Raw genomic sequence first — 23,497 nt, 5'->3', positions numbered from 1 at the left:
TTAAATCGACTTCCTTTTTGATATCTTTCATAATCAAAGTTCATCAATAGCATTATCTCACTTTTATCCATATTAATTTTATAACTTGAAACTCTTCTATATTTTTCTAGTGTTGTTTGTAATTTCTCCAAAGACTCAGCCAGATCAGATAAATAAATATAGTAGCGCATCATCATCAAATAGGCTGATTTTATGTTCTTCCTGTCCAAGGCTTCCTTTGAAGCCTTTAATATCCGGATCTCTTCAGATAATCTCTGCCAGTAGTTCAATTGCAAGGATAAAAAGCGTTGGGGGCAGGGGATACCCCTGTCTACTCAATCTACTCAGAGGGAAAACTGCTGATATTTAACTATTAGTTGTAATTTTGGCTTGTGATTTATAGTTTTTATCTAATTTATGAATGTTCTACTTATTTCAAATTTCTCCAATATTTTAAATAAAAAAGGCCATTCTAAGCAGCTGAAAGCCTTTTCTATGTCAAGGGGACTGTTATAGTGGAATTCAATTTTGATTTAGCCATATGTATTACATTAAACAGCCCACCCAAACTCTTTGAACAAATAGTCCTTTAACAAATTCCACCTGATCTGTATGCATCAATTTAGGTAAACATTATCCCAGTCTATTGGCTAACACGTTTGCCAATATCTTATAATTAGCAATCAAAAGCGAAATAGGTGTATATCAGTGGTTCTCAACCTTTTTCTTTCCAGTCACATACCACTTTAAGTAATCTTTATGCCATAGGTGCTTAGTAAAGGATTGCTTAAGGTGGTATGTGGGTGGAAAGAAAATGGTTAAAAACCACTGTTTTAATTGTACCTAATTGACTCGTTATGTGCACGGTTTCATAACTCCAAAGGAAATGGGCCAATGACAATTTTTCTCAAGCAAAATATTTCAGTAACAATTGTATCTAGAGCAGTGATTCTCAACCTTCCCTTTCCACTCACATACCGCCTGTCTTCTTTTTAATTTAGCATTCTTCGATTTTATAAGATCTGTTTTCCTGCAGGAAAACCACATCCATCTTTAGTTTTTTTTAAAAATTGTGCCAAGACCCTTTTCCTTTTCACCATCCTGGTTAGCATGTTAACATTCAGACTAATAAACTTTAATATTCTATGCATACCAGTTCTTTAACAAATATTGTTCAGCAATAAAAGCTTTTCGATTATTCGAGTAATACAGTGATCTTTCCTCTTTAACAAACATACATGCTGCCCCTGCTCTGACTGACGGTGAAGTAAACAAAAAATCCTGGAAGCTCAGCCTCCAAAACCTTCTGAGAAAAGAGAACCCCTCCCTTTAGGGCCATCTTGCAAAATCGCTCCTCTCCCACAGCAATTTTTTCCCTGAGACCGGAGTCTCCACCCTGCTACTATTTTTACCAAGTTCTCGTTCTTTCTCGAACTCTCTGTGCAAATTTCTATAACATTTAACAATAAATACAAAATGGTTCAAAAAAAACTTTTTACTTAGTCCCATTGTAAACATTCTTCTTAATCTTCTTGTTTAATATCTTTAATCTTTTCATAATCTTCGTAGAAATTCTTCCACTTCTTCTGTGGCCTTGATAAAACGTCGATCGCCATCTGTTACTTCGCCCCTCAGAGTCGCAGGATACATCATCGAGTATTTTAGATTCTTTGGCTTTTTACATCATCTAACTCTGTCCTTTGTTTAATCAAAGTTGGGCTAAATACTTGACAGAATAATACCTTCCCACCTTTGATCTCAAGTGGGCCATTGTGTGGTTTGGAGTAATCAAACGTTGTTCCCAAAACTGCTTCCTGTTCCTTGCACTCAAAAGACTTACCAGGACCGGCTGTGGTCGCTGCTCGTCAGATCTTCTGGGTCTGATGGTCCAATGAGCCCTTTCTAATTGTAGTTTTCAGTTGAACTTATTTTCTCTCAACACTTGTGGGATCCAAGTTTCAAAGAAGCTTCTTCGGCTTTCCTTGCATTTTAACCAAGTCGACTTCAACTTGGCCCATTTGTTGCATTGAATCATTCGTGAAACAAGTGCATAGAGTCTCCATCTTATCCAGGATTATATTCAGGTCTCGCACCAACCTCCACCCCCAGCACTGCCGGGATCACCCGGTCCCAAGGTTGCTCTTATGTCGCTCCATTTCGGGCTTCCAGTGTTCCTGGCTGAGCCAAATGTCTCTTCCGATCTTCTTTTTTTGCTGTCTTGGCCTCTTAGTGATCATTTTGTTCATCCACAGTGAAAACATTCTTAATTTTAAACGTTTAAACCATCTTTTTAATACTCTTCACAGAGACCTCATCCAAGACACATCTGCCGAGATCCCTCTCATGGCCACACCCCAAGACAGTCTCTATTCTGATCGTTCAATTCACTAGAGATTCTTTGGGATGTGTAAATTCATCAAAATGTTTTCTGTCAAATCATCTTTTTATATATTTTGAATAGTCCCTATTATGAGTAAAATCTTTATAAAATTCTCCCATTTTAGAATAAATATTTACATGGACTTGTACCTGCATAACTTCCAGACATCATAAGAGGATCAAAATAAGGTGAAATCAGTTGATCTAACCAGGTATTGATGCATCATATCATTGGACAACATAAATGAAATTTTAACAGTTTTCTTTTAAGGCTCGACAGATTTCAATCATATTAGGTTATAAAAAAGGTGGAGGCATTAGGTATAAATAAGGAGGTAGTGAAATGGATTCAGCAGTGGTTGGATGGGAGGTGTCAGAGTAGTGGTAGAAAATTGTTTGTCCAATTGGAGGCCGGTGACTAGTGGAGTTCCTCAGGGTTCGGTCCTGGGTCCACTATTATTTGTTATATATATTAACGATCTGGATGTAGGGGTGGAGAATTGGATAAGCAAGTTTGCGGATGACACAAAGATTGGTGGTGTTGTGGACAGTGAGGTAGATTACTGTAGATTAAAAGGTGATTTAGGAAGGCTGGAGGTGTGGGCTGAGAAATGGCTGATGGAATTTAATACAGATAAATGTGAGGTGCTACATTTTGGAAAGGCAAATTTAAATAGGTCATTTACATTGAATGGCAGACAATTGAGGAGTGCAGAGCAACAAAGGGATTTAGGAGTTATGGTAAATAGTACCCTTAAGGCTGATACTCAGGTAGATGGTGTGGTGAAGAAGGCATTTGGAATGTTGGCCTTCACAAATTGGAGTATTGAATTCAAGAGTAGGGAGGTTATGATGAAATTGTACAAGGCATTGGTGAGGCCAAATTTGGAGTACTGTGTACAGTTTTGGTCACCAAATTATAGGAAAGATATAAACAAAATAGAGAGAGTGCAGAGAAGGTTCACGAGAAGGTTGACAGGATTTCAGGGTCTGAGTTACAGGGAAAGGTTGTGCAGACTGGGGCTTTTTTCTCTGGAGCGTAGAAGATTGAGAGGGGACTTGATCGAGGTGTTTAAGATTTTAAAAGGGACAGACAGAGTAAATGTGGATAGGCTTTTTCAATTAAGAAAGGGGGTGATTCAAACTAGAGGACATGGTTTAAGATTGAAGGGGGAAAATTATAAGGGGAACATGAGGGGAAATTTCTTTACGCAGAGGGTGGTGGGGATGTGGAATGAGCTTCCGGCAGACGTGGTCGAGGCGGGATCATTGGTTACATTTAAGGAAAGACTGGATCGTTACATGGATAGGAGGGGACTAGAGGGGTATGGACCGGGTGCTGGTCAGTGGGACTAGGAGGGTGGGGATTTGCTACGGCATGGACTAGTAGGGCCGAACTGGCCTGTTCTGTGCTGTAAGTGGTTATATGGTTACCTTCAAATGTAGACGAGGCACTCATCTACAATGTAATGTCAAGTACCATGTTTAGTGGAAAAGTAATATGAAAATGCATTCAACTGCTTCCCGGATTTTAAAATTAAAAATCCCTATTGATTTTAATTCAAAACTATAATGATTAATTATAGTTTGTCACTGTTGGATTTTAATTGGCTTGAAACTCCAGTGATGAAAGTGTGCGAGGAATGTGAGAGTCCAGATTCTATCACCAATGTGTCTATGTACAGGTAGTAGTGTAGGATGACTGTGATTGGCTGAGAGTGTAGCACCACCTACTGGCAGGTCTTAAAGGATTGCTCCTCGCCAGACCAGGTCATTCTGGACTGGTCGACCTCCATGTGATATGCTCCAGTCTTCTAGTTAATAAAAGCCTGGGTTTGGATCAACAAGCCTATGATTCTTTCGACATACTCTACAAGGAATTTCTGCACAGGAATCCGAATTTATGATAATTTGTCTAACCTCCTGCCAGAATAATCTCATCCAATGAAAAAATCTCTTTGCCATGTGTAACCAGCACTACATGTTATCATTGCATAGACATGTTACTTCATGTGGTATCTTATTTTAGCGACTCCTACGCACAAATTTCATGTCTCAGACTTTACTCCTGAAATATTAATAGTGATGTTTTCAGAAACAGGTTTTTGGCATAGAACCTGTATCAGGCTAGTCCTTCAGACAGTATAAATTGATATTAAAATGTTATGACAAGCTCCAATGTTAGCACTTGGGACAATTTACTACTGAGAGGTAATGGAGACCCATGGGTACATATTAGAGCAGAAAGCCTCTTGGGTAAAAATGATCTTTCTTCTTGTATTTCACATCAGGTTCTGCACTGCTGGCTAAATTATTCGATTCTTGTCACAAGCAATATATTAGAGAAAGGTGAAAGCACTGTGCTCCTCCAACTACTTATTTTCCACACAGGCACAGTATCAAGCTCAGCATGAGAAAATCCAACAAAATAAAACAAAGATAATTCTTTATTCACGAAGTGTTGACTGGGAGACCAGGAATGTAATTTTTTTCTCTGCTACGGATAGGAAGGCTTGGAAGGAATATGAATCAAATGTAGGCAGTGGAGCCAGCCCAGAATGATCGGCATGGACAAGTTGGGCCAAAGGGCCTGTTCCATGTTGTATGAATTACAACCAAGTTGTTTCATGAAGGGGTGCAGTGTTTTTTATAAATTGTGTCAATGACATGGTTAATCTTTGTATGAGGACGGCATATAATTGACATAACTTGGCATTTAGTTCTTTAAACATTAAACATCTAAGGCTTGTAATGAATTTGGATTGGCAATCAGCTGTCTACTTTGAATTATGATATTAAGTGACGAGGCTGCACCTGGAGGACTGTGTGCAGTTGGGTCTCCGTACTGGAGAAAGGAGTTACTAGCTTTGGAGGCGGTGCAGGGAAGATTCACCGTTGATTCTGGATATGAGCTGTTTAGCTAATACGGAGAGATTGAGTACATTCTGTGGATGCTGATTGGAGAGGAGAACAATGAGGGGGATCTTATGGAAACGTATCAAATTATGGAAAGAACAGAGAAGACAGAGGCAGGGAGGTTGTTTCCATTCAGAGGTGATACCAGAAATAGAGGACACAGCCTCAAGATTTGGGGAGTAATATAAGACAGAGATGAGGAAGAACTGTTTCTCACAGAGAGGACTGGATTTGTGAGGAATTCTCCATCCAGAAGCAGTGGAGATTGGCACATTCAATATTTTAAGAATCAGACAGTAGCGGAATTAAGGGTGGTAGGGAGCAGGCAGGCATGTGGAATAGAATCCGTGGCCAGATTGGTCATTTATTGAATGACAGAGCAGACTCAATGGATCAGATGCCTACTCCTGGTTCTATGTTCTTATCACTAAACCATCAATGTACTATAACACCTCTGTTCTGTTTTCAGTTTCCTTTTAATCCAGTCACACATAACTGTCTTTACTATATCACTGTCTATTTAGTTAATTTAATGGATATTGCATCAGTTTGTCATTCATGTGAATAGGATTAGTGGGCACAGAATGAATATGAGGTAAAGAACATTTTCCACTTCCACATTAATGAGGTAAGGATTGCTCTGGATGCTATTGGGGTAAAGCATAGGCTATTTATGACTGAGGTACTGAGCAATTTCTTCCCTGGTGAATCCTCAGAATTGTCTACCCCAAATGACTCTGGAGGCTCAGATACTGTGTTCATTCAAAACAGAGATCGGTACCTTTCTGGAATCAAGGGATGTGAGGAAGTTGCTGAGATAGAAAATCAGCCATGTTCTCAATGGATGGCGGACAGCGCTCGAAGGGCCAGACCATCTGCTCCTGTGCCTAGTTCTTGTTATTATTTTCAACTGTAATATAACTTAATAGGCAGATGATGACCAGGTTTGAGTCAAACAACCACAAAATAGAAAGTTCATAGAACATATCTAACCTATTTGTTTTCTTCTAGTATTATAATAAAAGTGATATCTAATGTGAAACAACACAACTTTTCATGATTCATGCAAAAGACTAGTTTTCCTAACTCCATTTACAATCCCCTCTAAATTCCTGATCAGGAACAGGCCAAATAAACAAATTACCAGTCATGTAGTGTGGAGAATAAGAATATAAAATTTGCATTTAGGGGTTGATTTTGTAATATTTTATATAAGTTTCCATGATCAAAATGTTGAAAATATTTCAACATGCTAGCAGAATTTGAGGTAGAGCTGCATCAATCAAACCAGTAAGGTAATTACCCACATTGACATCTAGCATTTGATTGTCATGAATGTTGTAGTTTTATATGTAAGTCAGAAGAATCTCATCATAAAAAGTCCGAAATTTCTAATACTTGTTTCTGGGCAATTTGAAAAAGTTAACAGCAAGCAGTTTTGGACTTTGGAACAATAGCTGTTTAATGCTGAATTCATCAGTTATGAATACGTGGTGTGGTGAGATAATAACCTTTACTGGTCCACAAGGATCCAGATACTATTCAGTGTAAAGTCCCTTGGTCTTTAGTTTGTGCCAATAGTGTGTTTATAACTCCAAGGGGATGTTATCTTTACAGGCCAAAATAAAATATTACATACTTGAATGCTTTTCTCACACTTCAACAATAAAATATTTCCTTGGAAGCTGCCAGGTTTCAATGATCAGGGCGGTCAATACATTCTCTCGGAATGACAGAATAGTTTACCCTGTGGATGGTGTCATGATGCAGCCTCCTTTGTCCGATGATGCCCTGCAGGTACAGCCGCGCTCAGGGGTATCGTGGTTCATGCCAAAGTTGTGGCCCAGCTCATGTGCCATTGTTACTGCTGCTCCAAGAGGATTGTCTGAATGATCCTGTGGAATCAGAGAATCAGAATTGTATTTCAGAGTTTCTACTGCAGAAAGAATGCCATGTTAACTAAAAAAAAGCTCCAAGAGTCAAAAAGAAATCAAATAAACAGTATAATGATTAGATTGTCCAACTGGTAAATGAACTCACTGCTCTGAAAAACTCCAGCAGAGCAGCATTTCCATATTCACTTCTGATGGAACAATAGGAGGCTGTTCAGATCCTCTGTTTGAGGGCATGACAGATCTCTCCTTGCCTAATATCCCTTAAAAGCCTTAGTTAACATAAATCCACTATCTTCTGAATTAAGATTATTCATTGAGCTAGCATCGACTCCTCGGAACATCATAGGTCTGCCACGCTTTGCATAAAGTAATACAGCTCATTGTTCTGAAATTAATGTTCCTTGTCTTAGAGTCCTTCCTTTCAGAAAAGCTTTCTCTCAAGAAAGTCCCTTTCTACCAACATCTCTTTGTGACCTTATGTACTTAGCAATGCTGGTGGCAATACTTCCGATCTTGTGTCAAGAGCAAGTCTGGATATATGACTCCTCAATACTTTATCTAAAGAACTAACAACGATTGTGAATAGTTGACGACCAGCATTATAATATCCTATGGGATGCCACAAGTCACTTCCTTTAAATTTGAGTACATATCCATTTTCTCTCCTCTGTCAGCTCCTACTGATGCAACCCCCAACTGGATCAATAATTCGCCTAATTCCTGTCATTTTATCTCAGTGTTTGCATGGAATCTGAATCTAGTTGCAATGAACTATTTCCAAGATTTCTCCTCTGTGCTCAATTTTCCCTTAATTATAAACTCCAAAACTTCCTCACGTTTGATACACAAGACACAAAGATCTCTAATTTCCTTTTCTTTCCACTCAGTGTTCTGAAGGGAGTTGAATTTGCAATTTTCCAAATCATGTAAGAAATTTTGAATGAAGAGAGCTTTAGAAAATGATGGTTTAAGTACAAACAATTTCCTCACTTGCTTCTTTTAAATGCTGAAGAAATCAGTAAGTACCGAGGTTTTGACCTTCTGTAGAATCGTTTTTGTGTTATTTTCTTGCTCATGTCAAATTCTTTTATCTATTACTCATTTGCCGAGAATATTAGGCATATTATCTTGTTCCTCTATCATTAGATGTGAATCTAATGCTGAAGCTGCTGAAGATCCAGCTGCGCTGGATGGGTCACGTCTCCAGAATGGAGGACCATCGCCTTCCCAAGATCGTATTATATGGCGAGCTCTCCACTGGCCACCGTGACAGAGGTGCACCAAAGAAAAGGTACAAGGACTGCCTAAAGAAATCTCTTGGTGCCTGCCACATTGACCACCGCCAGTGGGCTGATAACGCCTCAAACCGTGCATCTTGGCGCCTCACAGTTTGGCGGGCAGCAGCCTCCTTTGAAGAAGACCGCAGAGCCCACATCACTGACAAAAGGCAAAGGAGGAAAAACCCAACACCCAACCCCAACCAACCAACTTTCCCTTGCAACCGCTGCAATCGTGTCTGCCTGTCCCGCATCGGACTGGTCAGCCACAAACGAGCCTGCAGCTGACGTGGACTTTTTACCCCCTCCATAAATCTTCGTCCGCGAAGCCAAGCCAAAGAAGAAAAAGAAGAAGATGTGAATCAAATGGTTTCTCCATTTTCTTATTTTCAGTTGGTGATAACTTTTATAATAGTCCAGAAAACCTTTGGTTATCTCCTTTACTTTCAAGTAATTGTAAAAAAAAAGCCTGTGAAACAAAATTCCTTGAATTATTCACATTAAAGAAATATATTTATCCTTGTTCTAGAGTATTTTATTTCTCTTTCACACACCACCTCACCTTAGATGTTTTCTCTCTTGCTTCTGTCAATCTCAGAGAAATGATTTTTGAGTTAAAGGAATTGTTAAGATTGTTTTGTTTTTAAACGCAATTTTGGGAAATACTACAAATAATTCTGACTGCATCAGCAGGTAAAATCTATGCAAATGGCTGAAAAATTTGCCTGCTTCAATCTCCAAAATAATATCTTGTTACTGAGAGTTAAGCAGTTGCTAGGATTGTGTTGCAATACACAAAAGTGCTGGACAAATGCAGCCGGTACAGCCTTGAAATTAAGCAAAGAGATATTTCTAATGTTTAGGGCCTGAACCCCTGGTTATTTTATGCAATTATTCAAAAAGAAATGTGTGGTGAGCTGCTGTATTTCTGATTACCTGGTTCTGCCCGTTCTGTGACTGTACCTGTGGTCCCTCCCTCTTTGACCATGTATAAAGCCTCTAACAACTTGACCCTTCCCCAGAAATCCCAGGTCAAGGCACAGGACGAGGTCTCTGATCAATGTGAATAAAAGCCTGCAGATCATTGACTCAGTCTCAGCTCCTCCAGTTATTTGCTGTGCGTCAAAATGCATTTGTTGTCATCCTTAATCACCTTAAAACTATGCAAATTCTTCTGAAAACTTGTACTCTTGAAAACCTGCTGACAGATTGCTGTGGGCTTGCATAAACAACTTTTTGAATATTAGGAAATAGTTGTTCACCTCCTGAGTTTTTCAGTCCCTCCAAATACACATTTTGTCAAAAATCAAAAAATCATAAATTATTAATTGCTATAACATCAGTATCAGTATTTATTGGTGGTGAGATCATGTTTGCACTTAAATTACACAGGACAACAATTTTTTTTTCCAAAAGGTTTGATTCCTGAAAAATAAATTGGGAATTATAATAGACAGCCTCAAGCTGGACACAAAGATAATTTCAGATTTGTTCTATCACGTAGGAAGTTGGATAAACATTAAATTAACTTTTATGAACTTTACTTCTGAGTACCTCTCTCTCAAATTGACAGCCCATGTTGCACAAGAAATGTGAGGAGCCCAGAGTTTGTCTTGGTCACCAATTTTACAACTGGTGTAGAGCTCATTGGGTTTCTTAATAAGTGCAGACATGCTGTGTCTTTAAGCCTTAAGCGTACACTCGCCACAAATTTAACAGAATGTATCACACCTGTTGTGACATTGACGAGACATTTCTGCTGATGTGAATCTTCCTGAAGACAAAAATGCTATTAAGTACACTCACAATGCTATTGTCTGAAAAGCACATACATCAACGTCCGTTCACTCTAGATCAATGTAATGCACAACATTAATATATGTGAGCTCCTTTATAGCATGTCTGCCTCTATCCTGACTAAGCATGCCCAGGCCCAAAACTTTGCATAGCTCCTGCACTGAGTGCATGCCCAGGCATGTTTGGACTGACCAAAACAGCTTGATTTGTGGACAATATACCAGCAGACTTAAAATATAACAGAAAATCACAAAAATAGGTTATATCTAAAAAACGGTACGTGATAAAAAAATTTTAAGGTGATTTTTATGATCAGTCCCCCAAAATCCATAAAATACATCCAAAAGCGTTCAGGAAAAAATCTTTGTTGTCCAATGTAATAGGAGGAGGATGAGAAAGGAGAGGGGAACAAATATTGTCCCTCCCCACCAAGGCACCACGAAGCAGCAATTGCCATTGAACATTCCAACGGAACTTAATCTATATACTTTTCCACAAAAGTACCCAAGTCAAAACAAAACAATCAAACTCCACCAAAGAACAAACTCAGCTGGTTCTACCACTGCACCAAGTAGACCTTCCAATCAGTGCCCGCAGGAAGAATCTGCCCGTACATTGAAGAAAAACTGTCTCATTAAATAAAAGATCCTTTATTCAAAAAAGGAGAGTAACATCATTAATAGATGCTGAAAAAAATCAAGGTAATCAGGCAAAGTCAACACTGTGAAAGGGGAATCATACTTGCTCAATTCATTGGAGTTATTTGAATAAGAATATGGCTAAAAGGGATACACTACTTAAGAATTTTGTCTCTTTCGACTTGAAAGGCAGTGCAAATAAAGCCTTTAAATACGTTTAAGATAGCAGTAGATCAATTCTTGATGAAATTAAGAACATGACATTGAATTTAAAATCAGATCGGCCGTGATTATGTTGTATCAATGACCAGGTATGAACCGTCAAGTGGCCTATTCCTGGCCTTCATTTATAGGTATGTACTACCTACACTAAGCCCAAACTTAGCTTCACTGTCATTTCACCACCTCCCACCCTAAGGGAATGGCATTGTGAAAACCATCTTCTGTCTTGGGGATGCTCTGTTGAGACCTGATTTCAGTTCATTAGTCAGAACTGGCCCCTTGATTTCTGGTTAATGTATTTCAGTGTCTCATACAGTTTTTCATGTATTTCTAATTTGTTACCCCTTGCCTTTACAGAATTCTTTCTTTCTTGCCAAGAAGAAAATAATCCATTTGATTTTCTTGGATACAGAATAAAATACCTCACTCTCATCCATATTGGACTTTATCTGCCACAGATGTTTTCCCACTTACTTAACCACTAAATGTCCACTTGTAACTTCCTGCTTCAAACTTGTACATGTCAAGTATGGCAATATCTAACAGGCAATCAGGGCCAAATCTAACCAAAAGACCCTTTTTATATTTTCCCCATTTCATCTTGTACTCAGTTGGAACTTGTTAGTTTAAATCAGATCTGACAGTAATGGTTGTTGAAATTGTCTGTGTGATTAATATGAGAAATGTGGGCTGGATAAATCATTCAGCTGTAGACCTCCTGGGCCTGGAGGATTAGAAAAGCAGCTTCTCAGTTTATGGATTAAACCCCCTTCGGGAACATTTATTTACTCCAGTCCTCAAGTTTTCAGATAAGCCCAAATTTATGCGATTTTCAAGTTTCAGGGAATGAGAAAAAAAGGAGAGCACATCTTGTAGGCTGTTCTGACAAAGTCAACTTGACAAAAATTTCCAATGATGCAAAAGGTCATGAAATTTCTGGAGCAAGTTTTGCCAGTACAAATCACGTTTCTGGGAGTCTGTTTGCCTTGCTTTTTAACACAAATAAAATAGGTACCAGTAATTGGAAAACGATGTGTTCAAAAATATGATAAAATCAAGCTCAAGTTATCCCTCATGCCTAATATTTGCTAATTATGCTGGCCAACAATTCTGTGGATAACCTCACAATTGAAATGGTTCTGCAATTAAGTGCAAAGGCACAAGCAGTTTGTCTTCAAATATTTTATTACAGTAAAAAACACGCACACTTTGTTTAGTAACTATACCAGTAATAGGTTGTGCCATTTGTCAATGTCACTTGTTTAAAATTACATTTTAAAATAAAGTGGTACATTAAATATTTTTGAAAGCCGTATTACAATATTTTGGGACAGAAATTGTAAATGTATCAGAGCACATTTTTAATGTAGCTGAGAGAAAACATTGGTGACAATGTAATTAACATGGTTAGTAAGTGGTAGTTTTCATGCTGTAATTATGACTAAAACGAGGTCCAAATACTTTGGTTCATGCAAGGTTCTACATATATGTTTGCTGGTTATGTTGTGATACAAAGAGGGCGGGGGGGGGGGGTGGGGGAAGTTGCTTTCCCAAAAAATTATTCCTATTATGACATTCCATAATGCCAAAGCCATGTCACCCGTGGGTGTATCAAAAAATGCGAGCTGAAAAAATTTATTTATTTGTTCACTTTTTTCCCCCACATAAATTCAGCAAGAGCAAATTTTATTCCGTATCTCAAGTTTTTGGTTGTGATTTGTGAATTCTGAAAATGTGAATTTCCATTATCCAAACAGCAGAAACTGGATGAAAATATTGACTTTGTAAACCAAGCAACATCATTGATTGATGATTTGTGTCCAAACTTTAAAAAAAAGCTCTTGGTTGAAGATAGTAGGGAGAGAACCATAGAAGTTGAAAGGATCCAACAGGCCCAGAAAGTTTAAAATACTGTAAAATCCCTGGTATCCACACCCATGGGGGGGATTGGTAGATGCCGGATAGGTGAATTTTCCGTTTGCTTGAGATCGAATGACGCGTGGATTGGTGATCTAACCTTTAGGGACACCAATTTTAACCTTCTGTATTTCCTAAGTAGTTATTTTCCTAGATTTTTTTTTGCCGGTTGCTTGAGGCTGCTGGTTGGTCAAATTCCAGATCGCAGGGGTTTTACTGTACTTGTTTTTTTCTCAGGGTAATTCCTATCCAGTTAGATTTTGATTGTGTGGGAGAAGTTAATTCAAATCTCACTCAATATAGTGGAAACATTAGAAGAAAGATGAATGAAGCCTTTTAGTCCCATTTCTTCCTGAAATTATTGAAAGCTATTTGGAGAAATACTATGGACATTTCTGCTGGCTATTTGGGACAGATACCAGTGTCCAATGAATACCTTAATACACATAAGACATGTTTCATTATGACCATTCAATCTATTCAGGAAAATTAATTTAATTTTAAAAAATGATAATGTTGTTTGCATGGATATGACCGACCTTGGATGAATGGGTTTTCCTTACAATTAAGATAATAGCTTTATCAATGTTTGCAGAAAATAATTTTTAATTGAAAAACAAACAAATTTTAAAGAAAAACAATGAAATAAAGTTATTAACTATGCTGGATCAAGCTTGGGTTGACAAAACCATTACAGATTATTAAATTGTGAGCAAAAATATGCATCCTTTAGATTTGCGGAATGGAAGAAGGAATTATAAATCCACAAATGTAGCAAGTTCAGTAAGTACACAATTATTTCAAAGAAAAAAAACTTTGGCGTTTGCACAATACAGAGTGAAGCTAATAGTTTTGAACATGCAACAAAAGTCCCCCGTTAAAAACTTTCCTGCCAAAACCTTTCTTCCCCTGAAGCTGTGGTCCCCTACTGGGACCAAGTATTTAGGCTAAAACCTGGAGATACATATCATTCAATAGGGGAGACCACTGGATAGAAATCAGAAATAGATCCATCAGGGTCTTTTTATGTCCAATTTTCTCACCATTACTTTCTTCTATACTTAAAATGCTCAGTCATCCCGAGGCACCGTTCCAATTTCTCACTGTAGTGGAAATTCTTCATGGCTATAGACATGCTACTATCCCATGGAAAATGACATATTGAGCCTGATCTTGCCATTACTTAACTCTACAGACACATTTTCACACAGAATGCAAAGATTACCAGAATTTGGCTGATATCTCTCTACTTTATTCCAAGATGCTGAGGCCAAGTTGCTGATAATCTCGATGAAACTAATTAGGAGTTTGGTCTCCTTTTCCTTTCAGAAAACCAAGAAAAACTTTACTATTAACCTTTGTAATTATACCCAGCACTAAGTATAAAACCTATTTTGAATACTATATTTGGAAGTATTGGGACTAAGACATAATGCCAAGCTGTTGACATACATTTACACTGGCACAAATAATTACATGAATGTATATTAAAACCTTTTATTTGTTAGACATTCAGTGAAACTGAATGATTCTAGCTTTCTGTCTGGGCTAAATCATAATCAATGCCTGGAACATGTGAGAGTTACCCACCTGTGCTTGAAGTCAGGCTATGCTTCTTAAAATGGAGATGTACTGTGGCTTGGGAAGGACTGACAACTGTCTTAGAAGGACAGCACATGTAATGCTGCGGTTAGCACATCAGTGTTGCAGCGCCAGCGACTGGGGTTCGAATACAGTGCTGTCTGTAAGGAGTTTGTATGTTCTCCCCATGTCTGTGTGGGTTTCCTCTAGGTGCTCTGGTTTCCTTCCACCATTCATAACATACCAGGGCTGTAGGTCAATTGGGTGGAATTGGCTCATGGGTTGCTGTGCTGTATGTCTAAATTATATTCTAAATTAAACTGAAGCAAAGCCAGAAATGGTGAAGAATGCACTTAATGGGAGAGCACAGGCTCCAAATGTTTCCCAGTGCTACACTGGAAGCTTTGGTAAAGATTGTAGGAAGGAAGCAAGATGTTGTGAAGCTTCAAGGGGGTGAGAGGCTCCACAGGCACAAGCTCAGAAGCCAAATAGCTAAAGCTAGGAGTCAAAGCCTGACACACGGTGAAAGAAGTTCAAAGACCTCTCTGATGCGGTCAGCAAATCAACCTCAGGTGCTGTTCAGTTTATCGTTCTTTCATTCATCATCTCCAACAATCTGCATCATCCAACATTCATGTTTCATTGCACCTGGTCTTGCTTAACACTGCTGCAAGCTCCATTCCTGTATTGCACAACTATCTGCACAACCTTGTCAGCTACATGAGTAAATCACATTACTCTCTGCCCACTGACACAATTCCCTGTTACAGCCTGACGTGGCACCAATTAAGGGAGGGAGGATGGGAGTTACTGTTTAAAGACAAGATGGCACTGAACATCTTTGAGAAGATGTATGATGCTAGAAGATGGACAATCCTTTGAAGGTGACGATATTCTCTTACTGAATTCTCTTTCCCACTCAATTCGCAACACTCTATTCTTCCTCGCTCTGCCTCTTCATCACCATTGCTTTTGCCATTTTCATTTCGTAAAGAGAAGGCGATAAGTCATAAGTCATGGGGCATATTTGCACCAATGGCATGATGAGAGCAGAGTGAGGAACAATCGTTGAAGTTTCAGAATGTGTATGGTTAAGACTAAATTAATCACCATCCAGGAGTCAGATAGCAAAGTGCAGATGCTGGAGTCTGAAGCTAAGTGAATGGAACTCAGCAGGTTGAGTAGTATCAGTGGGAGAAAAGGAATGGTCAACATTTTGGGCTGGAAACCCTTCATCAAGTCTAGACAGAAGGTTTCACTCCAAAATGTTGACCATTCTTTTTCTCCCACTGATGCTGCTTTGACCCGTTGAGTTTTTCCAGCAGATTATGTTGATCTTAATCACCATTCTGCAGCTTGATGATGAACTCTTCACTAGAAAATCACTAAAACATCAATGAACTAGCACTGAGCTACTTAGCAAAAGGACTGTTGCTTTTATGTAGTCATTATTAGTAACGCAAGTCATTTGATCCCTCTTCTACGCTTTATTCAGTACAATGTTTTTGTGATTTAAATGAAAATGGCACCACTTAATTATAATTGCAGTGAAAGCCAAATATCTGGATGAAGTCCAGAACAAACATAGACTGACGGATTGTCAGTTTTAACGAGAAAAGGCATGAAAAATATGACTTTACACAGGCTTTTAAAAGTTTTAATTTGGCACCTTTAGGAAATACAGATAATCTGTTGACACTTTAATGATTGGCTTCAGAATCATGAAAGAGGGTTCTTTACTTAACAATAAGTAGATGAAGCATGAAAGAAAACATCCATTGAACATGAATGCTATGGTACAAAGAAAAAAAATCCAAAAAAATTATTTGGGAACAAATATTTTTAATTTTGGAGAGTAAATGCTATCCAGCAGGCCATGAGAGGTATATTGCAGTGGTGGTAATGGGGAGGCAGTGAGATGGTTGGAGTGGGGATCAGGGCACATGGTAACTCATGGGTTTATGGTACAAGATAAGCATTTCACAGAAGGTTACTGGCTGTTTCAATCTAATGAACGACTAACAACAACAATTTCTAAATGTATATATATATATTTTAAAACATTAGTTTCCCCCATTGACAGTTCAGCCTGATTCCTGGAATGTACAGAGAGAACGATGCATAATTTTGACAAGAGTGGATGGAAAAGGTATTAAATGGTGGAAACAGCCGGCAGATCAGGCAGCAGCTATGAAAAGAGAAACAGAGGTGATGTTTCTGCTAAAAACTCATCCTCAGAAGGACATTCCTGACACACCTATTATTTCAGCCTTTTCTTGACCCACCAAACTTATTTCTTCCTTCCTTGAATCCATTCTTTTCCACCTGGTCAATCCCTTCCCATTTATAAATAACAGGGGTTTTACTGTAGTTGTTTTCACAACCTAATTTTGAATATTAGACACTGTAGACCCCCACAAAGAGCTGTGGTCTGCACACATCAACCCAACAGAGTTATCTTGTTGTTAAATCAGGAATTCCAGGAGGAAATAAAGGAGAAAGCTGAGATCATTCCAGTAACCTCTATAATTGTTCGGCTTCCAGCATCATATTTAATCTTTTCAAGATCAATTGCAGAACTCACTCTTCAAGCCAGACAAATAATCTAAACTGCAGAATTTTTTTATAATTTCTCTCCACCTCCAGCAACATTTCCATTTCCCGCCCAATGCATCTGCTTGGAATAGAAATACAAATGGAGGCCTGATTGTTTATCATTCGAAGTTATTTTATGCTGACCTTCCAAATCCATTGTTTTGGACCATCAGCAGCGATTGCAGGCTTTCTAGGATCAATTAGACCACATTTGAACTAAAGATCAAGAAAAGATGCCTGCTGTCTCTTCAACTCCATTTTAACCTACTAAGACGACTGAACCATTGATAACAGGAAGATTCCAATTCACACCATTCGCTGCTCTCCTGATCACTACTCACCATGACGATCCCTCCGGACTGCTCTGCTGTGCACATACTCATAATAGGGGCCATTCCAATGGTGGTTCCCTGGAAATATACTCCACTGCAAATAGATAAGAAACACACTTCATTATATTCTGAGAAGTTGAACAATGTCATGCACTTTCTTTCCTGAAAATTACACATGTTCTTAATTTATATTTCAGCCAAGATTAGGAATCAAATTTGGAACCTGGTTGGAAATCCACTTTGAAAAATTAGCTCACTCTAATCTTTATTTTACATCTCAGTTATTAGTCAATCAAAACTCAAAAGTAATTTTGTTTCTGGTTTATGCAATTATTAATGTTTTCAATCTTTTGTCTTTATCCTGGAGGAGATATGTTGAAGAAAGGGTTGCACAGTTAGCACAGCGGTCAGTTAGTGCAATGCCATTACAGCGCCAGCGACCCGAGTATGATCTGGTGATGTCTGCGTGGGTTTCCTCTGGGAGATCTGGTTTCTTCCACCATTCAAAATGTACTGGGGTTGTAGGTCAAATGGGATATTTGGGTGGCACAGACTTGTAGGGTAGAAGGGGCTGTTACCATGCTGTATGTATAAAGTAAATTAAATGTGTGGCATTTGAAATTTACTGGTTAAAACAGCAAAATCCCTCACTTCCAATTAAAGATATTAACTTTCAAGAGTGAAAAATGAGTTCGTTAATACAATTCACTTTCACTACTTCTATACACATGTACTATGCTATGATCTGAGGTGTAAATGCCATGTTTAGCTGGTATAAAGCATAAAGTATTGAGAATCCCATCAATACAACAGTGCATGGAAAATTAGAACTCAACACCTTGAGAGAATTTTTTGAAGAGGTGACAAAGAGGGTAGATGAGAGTAAGGCAGTTGATGTTATTTATAAAGATTTTTGGAAACCATTTGACAAGGTCGCACATGAGCGGTTGGTATGGAAATTTAGGGCGCATGGGATAGAAGGCCAACTAGCCAATCGGATAAAAAAAATGGCTTGGTGATAAGAGTCAGGGAGGGTTGTAGAAGGCAGTTTTTCACACTAGAAAACCATGACCAGTGGAGTGACTCAAAGTTCTGTAATAGAACTCTTGCTTTTTGTAATATACTTAAATGATTTGAATAAGGATGTTTGTGGTAAGGTAGGTTTGCTGATGGCAGCGTGCTCTGGTGGAGAGTGAAGATGGTTACCTGGATTTACAACGGAATATAGGTCAGATGGAGAACTGGACCAAGGAATGGCAGATGCAGTTCAACTCAGAGAAATTCGACATGCTGCAGTTGGGTACATCAAACCATGGCAGGACTTGCTCTGTTAGCAGTAATGCTCGAAAGGGCATAATGAAGCAGAGGACCCCAAGGGCTCAGGTTTGCAAATCGTCAGAGATTGCAACGTAAATGGACAGAATAGTGAAGAATGGATTTGGGAAGCTTCATCAGTCAGGGCATTAAATACTGTTGGGATGTCATGTTGAAGTTATTCAAGAGGTTGTTGAGGCCATATTTAGAATATTGTGTGCTGTTTTGGTCACCTAGCTATATATAGGAAGGATATTATACAGCTGGAAAGGGTACAGAAAAGGTTTACAAAGCTGTTGCCAGAATCAGGGAAATTGAGTTTAATTCAAAGATACAGCATGGTAACAAGCCCTTCCGGCTCATGAGCCCGTGCCACCCAAACACACCTACATGATCAATAAAACTACTAATCCCATACATCTTTGGAACATGGGAGGAAACCGGAGCACCTCAAGGAAACCCATGCAGACACAATGCTGAAAGAAAAACAAAATCAGAGTTGTGGGTATGTTTGCATAGCTTATTGAAAGCGATAGAGTAGGTTGAGAAAGTGGTTAGAAAAACCACAGAAGCTGCTAAGCAGCTTCTTGAACATATCAATGTGCAATTCACCTTAATTACACTTTGTGCCAGCTTTCCATTCTCCGGGTAAAGATACTTCCCCTAATTTCCTTCCATTGAACATATCTATCGTGAATTGTAAGGGTTAAAATAACTTGCAAACATATTCTGAGAAGCCAGCAGATATTGTTGACATTCTTTGAGTGTCTCCTAGTAACAGCCAGGTTCAAGGTCATGGCTAGCTTTTTGTGTATTTAAGGTAAACAATCAATTTTGAATTTTCTTTTGTTCTGAAAGAATGGAGATGGTCTAAATCATCTTATTGACCATTATAATCATCATTTAAATATTGTTTTAATTGTTTAATCATAATTTTAATCATATAAGAAAGGAGAGTAATGGAGTTACTAAGATACAAGGTTTAATAAATTGTGAAAAACTCAACGCAACTTTAGTACAGACTTTTTCTTGAACGAGTCATAAGCAATGGCATTCCAGTCTTTCCAAGCGATTATAAAAGAAGATAATCACAATATGCAGTCAATAAAAATTCAGATTATTGATTCGTTAAGACAATAAAATGGACTATTGACTCATTAGTCAATAGAAGATGGAATTGAAGACACAGAAAGTTGGAAATTGGATTTAGAATTCGGATGGGACACTGGGGTCTGTTTAGAGCATATTGAAGAAGGAGACACAAACATCAGCAACATCTAAACCACTGAATAGGCAGTAATCCTTATTGAAGGTTCCTTCTGTGTGTTTGTTGCAAATTAGAACACAGTTTGCTGAAAATGCCGGTTGTCCTATGAGGACTGTTTTTGTTTTGGAGTCATTGTTGTGCATGTTTGATGTCTGAGTGTGATGAATGACTGAATGGACAAGATGGCAGCTGCCGCAGCAGTTGCTACACCTAAGGAACTGTGTGTCAACAAGTTGAAGGTTAAGAAACTTAGAGAAGAATTGTAAAGTTGGCGATTTGAGACAAGTGGAAACAAAGCGACTCTTCAAGCAAGACTGAGTAAGGCTATAGAGAAGAAGGTCACAGCTGCTGGGGATACAGATCCCATAGAATTACAGCAAAAAACATTAATAGAAATTAAGATCAACCGCTGTGGGACCAGATGGTGGTGTGGAGGATGGGCAACCCAAAATGGAGACAGGGTCAGATATTAAGGCAACATCTGATGCACAGGACCTAATAGGATCTAATGATAGTGTGCCAAATGCTGAAAGCAGGAGAAGTAAGAGGAGTTCTAATTCAGACTCCAGTGTTACAGGTCTTGCATCTACATGGGTAAAGATTCCAACTGATGTGGCAGTTCTTGAAGCAAAAAAAAAAATTCTTCACATTAAATTCAAGTTAGAACGGAAGAGACAGTTAAAGAGCAATTGTTTCAAGAGAGATATGCCTTTGAACAGCAAAAGGAGCAGAAGAGATATGTCTTTCGACAGCAGGAGGAGCAGTTGAGGTGGCAACAGGAGCTACTGGAGCTGGAAACAGAAATTGCTGTTGAACAGGTCAGGTCGAAGGCACTAGGAGGCTCAGTGGTATCTGATGCTCAAAGTAAATTGTCAAAAGTATCACGCTTTGAAGAAGGACAACAGAAAAAGTAAAATAATGAATACCTAGGCTGAGCCACTGCTCCAACTACAAGACATGCTTGGTCATGAACTAGGCACGTTAAGCCTCAAGGCTGAGCCAATGCCGCGGTTGCAAGATGTACAAATCCTGAATTAATGGGGTCAAGGCAAGGAGCCAAGACATGAACCCCAATAATGAACCCATTGGACAGGGATGTGAGCCAAATGCAATCTTATGAAGGGTCATACTGAGGCGAGCGCTCCTGGCAATTATCAGAAATCCGAGTGAACAAAGTAACATACGCTCAGGCACGACAAGATAGCTGGATCGTTAATGCAGTGGCAGACTCTCTTTTCTGCTCAGGAGAGAGTTATCAATTTTTGACAGTGAACCCCCTTGAATTCCAATCCTTTATGAAAAGCTTTGAAAGCAGTATTGAAATTCGGTGCCAAAACTTGGAGGATTGTTTATATTATTTGCAGCAGTTCACGATAGGACCACCACAGATCTTGTAAAGAGTTGCCAACACATGGCCTCTAATGCAGGATTCAAACAGGCTAAGTCATTACTGGAGAAGCATTTTGGCAACAAGTATAAGACTGGATGACACAGAGAATTTACAAGCTTGCGCCCTCTTTCTAAGAGGATGTTGCAATGTCAAGACAGAGATTAACCATCTATTGAGAGCTTGACATACCGAATAATAAGGGAAATAAATTACCCTTCTGGGAGAGACTTATGGAGGTCGATTATTGAATACCAGAAAAGAAACTATGTGACAGCTACATTTAAGGATTTGATGGAGTTCATTGAAGGGCAAGTGGACATTGTCACAAATCCAGTGTACGTAAATATCAAAAGTACTCAAGCAGTAAGTAAAGAAGTTGAGAAGTCCAAGTCACAGCCTCAACTGAAGATAAAGGGAAGTGCCTTTGCAGATAAGGGCAATGAAATCTTGCCCTTTGAGAAGAAATGTTTGTTCTGTAATGATAAGTATGATTTGGAAATATGTGCACAGATGAAAAAGTCAGTGAGAAAATTGATTTATTGAGGGAAAATGGAGTATATTTTGGCTGTCTTTGTAAAGGACATGGTCTTTGCCCTCAGACAGCTCCAAGAAAAGTGCAGAGAACAAAACAAAGGACTCGACATCACCTTTGTTGACCTCACCAAAGCCTTCGACACCGTGAGCAGGAAAGGGCTTTGGCAAATACTAGAGCGCATCGGATGTCCCCCAAAGTTCCTCAACATGATTATCCAACTGCACGAAAACCAACAAGGTCGGGTCAGATACAGCAATGAGCTCTCTGAACCCTTCTCCATTAACAATGGCGTGAAGCAAGGCTGTGTTCTCGCACCAACCCTCTTTTCAATCTTCTTCAGCATGATGCTGAACCAAGCCATGAAAGACCCCAACAATGAAGACGCTGTTTACATCCGGTACCGCACGGATGGCAGTCTTTTCAATCTGAGGCGCCTGCAAGCTCACACCAAGACACAAGAGAAACTTGTCCGTGAACTACTCTTTGCAGATGATGCCGCTTTAGTTGCCCATTCAGAGCCAGCTCTTCAGCGCTTGACGTCCTGCTTTGCGGAAACTGCCAAAATGTTTGGCCTGGAAGTCAGCCTGAAGAAAACTGAGGTCCTCCATCAGCCAGCTCCCCACCATGACTACCAGCCCCCCCACATCTCCATCGGGCACACAAAACTCAAAACGGTCAACCAGTTTACCTATCTCGGCTGCACCATTTCATCAGATGCAAGGATCGACAATGAGATAGACAACAGACTCGCCAAGGCAAATAGCGCCTTTGGAAGACTACACAAAAGAGTCTGGAAAAACAACCAACTGAAAAACCTCACAAAGATAAGCGTATACAGAGCCGTTGTCATACCCACACTCCTGTTCGGCTCCGAATCATGGGTCCTCTACCGGCACCACCTACGGCTCCTAGAACGCTTCCACGAGCGTTGTCTCCGCTCCATCCTCAACATCCATTGGAGCGCTCACACCCCTAATGTCGAGGTACTCGAGATGGCAGAGGTCGACAGCATCGAGTCCACGCTGCTGAAGATCCAGCTGCGCTGGATGGGTCACGTCTCCAGAATGGAGGACCATCGCCTTCCCAAGATCGTATTATATGGCGAGCTCTCCACTGGCCACCGTGACAGAGGTGCACCAAAGAAAAGGTACAAGGACTGCCTAAAGAAATCTCTTGGTGCCTGCCACATTGACCACCGCCAGTGGGCTGATAACGCCTCAAACCGTGCATCTTGGCGCCTCACAGTTTGGCGGGCAGCAGCCTCCTTTGAAGAAGACCGCAGAGCCCACCTCACTGACAAAAGGCAAAGGAGGAAAAACCCAACACCCAACCCCAACCAACCAATTTTCCCTTGCAGCCGCTGCAATCGTGTCTGCCTGTCCCGCATCGGACTGGTCAGCCACAAACGAGCCTGCAGCTGACGTGGACTTTTTACCCCCTCCATAAATCTTCGTCCGCGAAGC

At 39.5% G+C, this 23,497-nt stretch overlaps 1 protein-coding gene across 1 annotated transcript in view; it reads right to left on the bottom strand.

The window, feature by feature from the left end:
- The window catches only part of adam12b (ADAM metallopeptidase domain 12b), a 275,387-nt gene that overhangs the window by 75,161 nt on the left and 176,729 nt on the right, over window positions 1–23,497 (bottom strand). The window contains exons 11-12 of the mRNA XM_069899558.1: window positions 17,538–17,622; window positions 7,021–7,169 (exon numbers count right to left, since the gene is read on the bottom strand). Of these exons, the coding sequence (XP_069755659.1) occupies window positions 7,021–7,169; window positions 17,538–17,622 (234 nt within the window). The remainder of the gene's footprint in view (window positions 1–7,020; window positions 7,170–17,537; window positions 17,623–23,497) is intronic.

Source organism: Narcine bancroftii, chromosome 10 (assembly GCF_036971445.1).
Source record: "Narcine bancroftii isolate sNarBan1 chromosome 10, sNarBan1.hap1, whole genome shotgun sequence".
Lineage (NCBI taxonomy): Eukaryota > Metazoa > Chordata > Chondrichthyes > Torpediniformes > Narcinidae > Narcine > Narcine bancroftii.
Note: the sequence above shows the minus strand (reverse complement) of the source record. Positions and strands in the feature narration are given on the sequence as shown.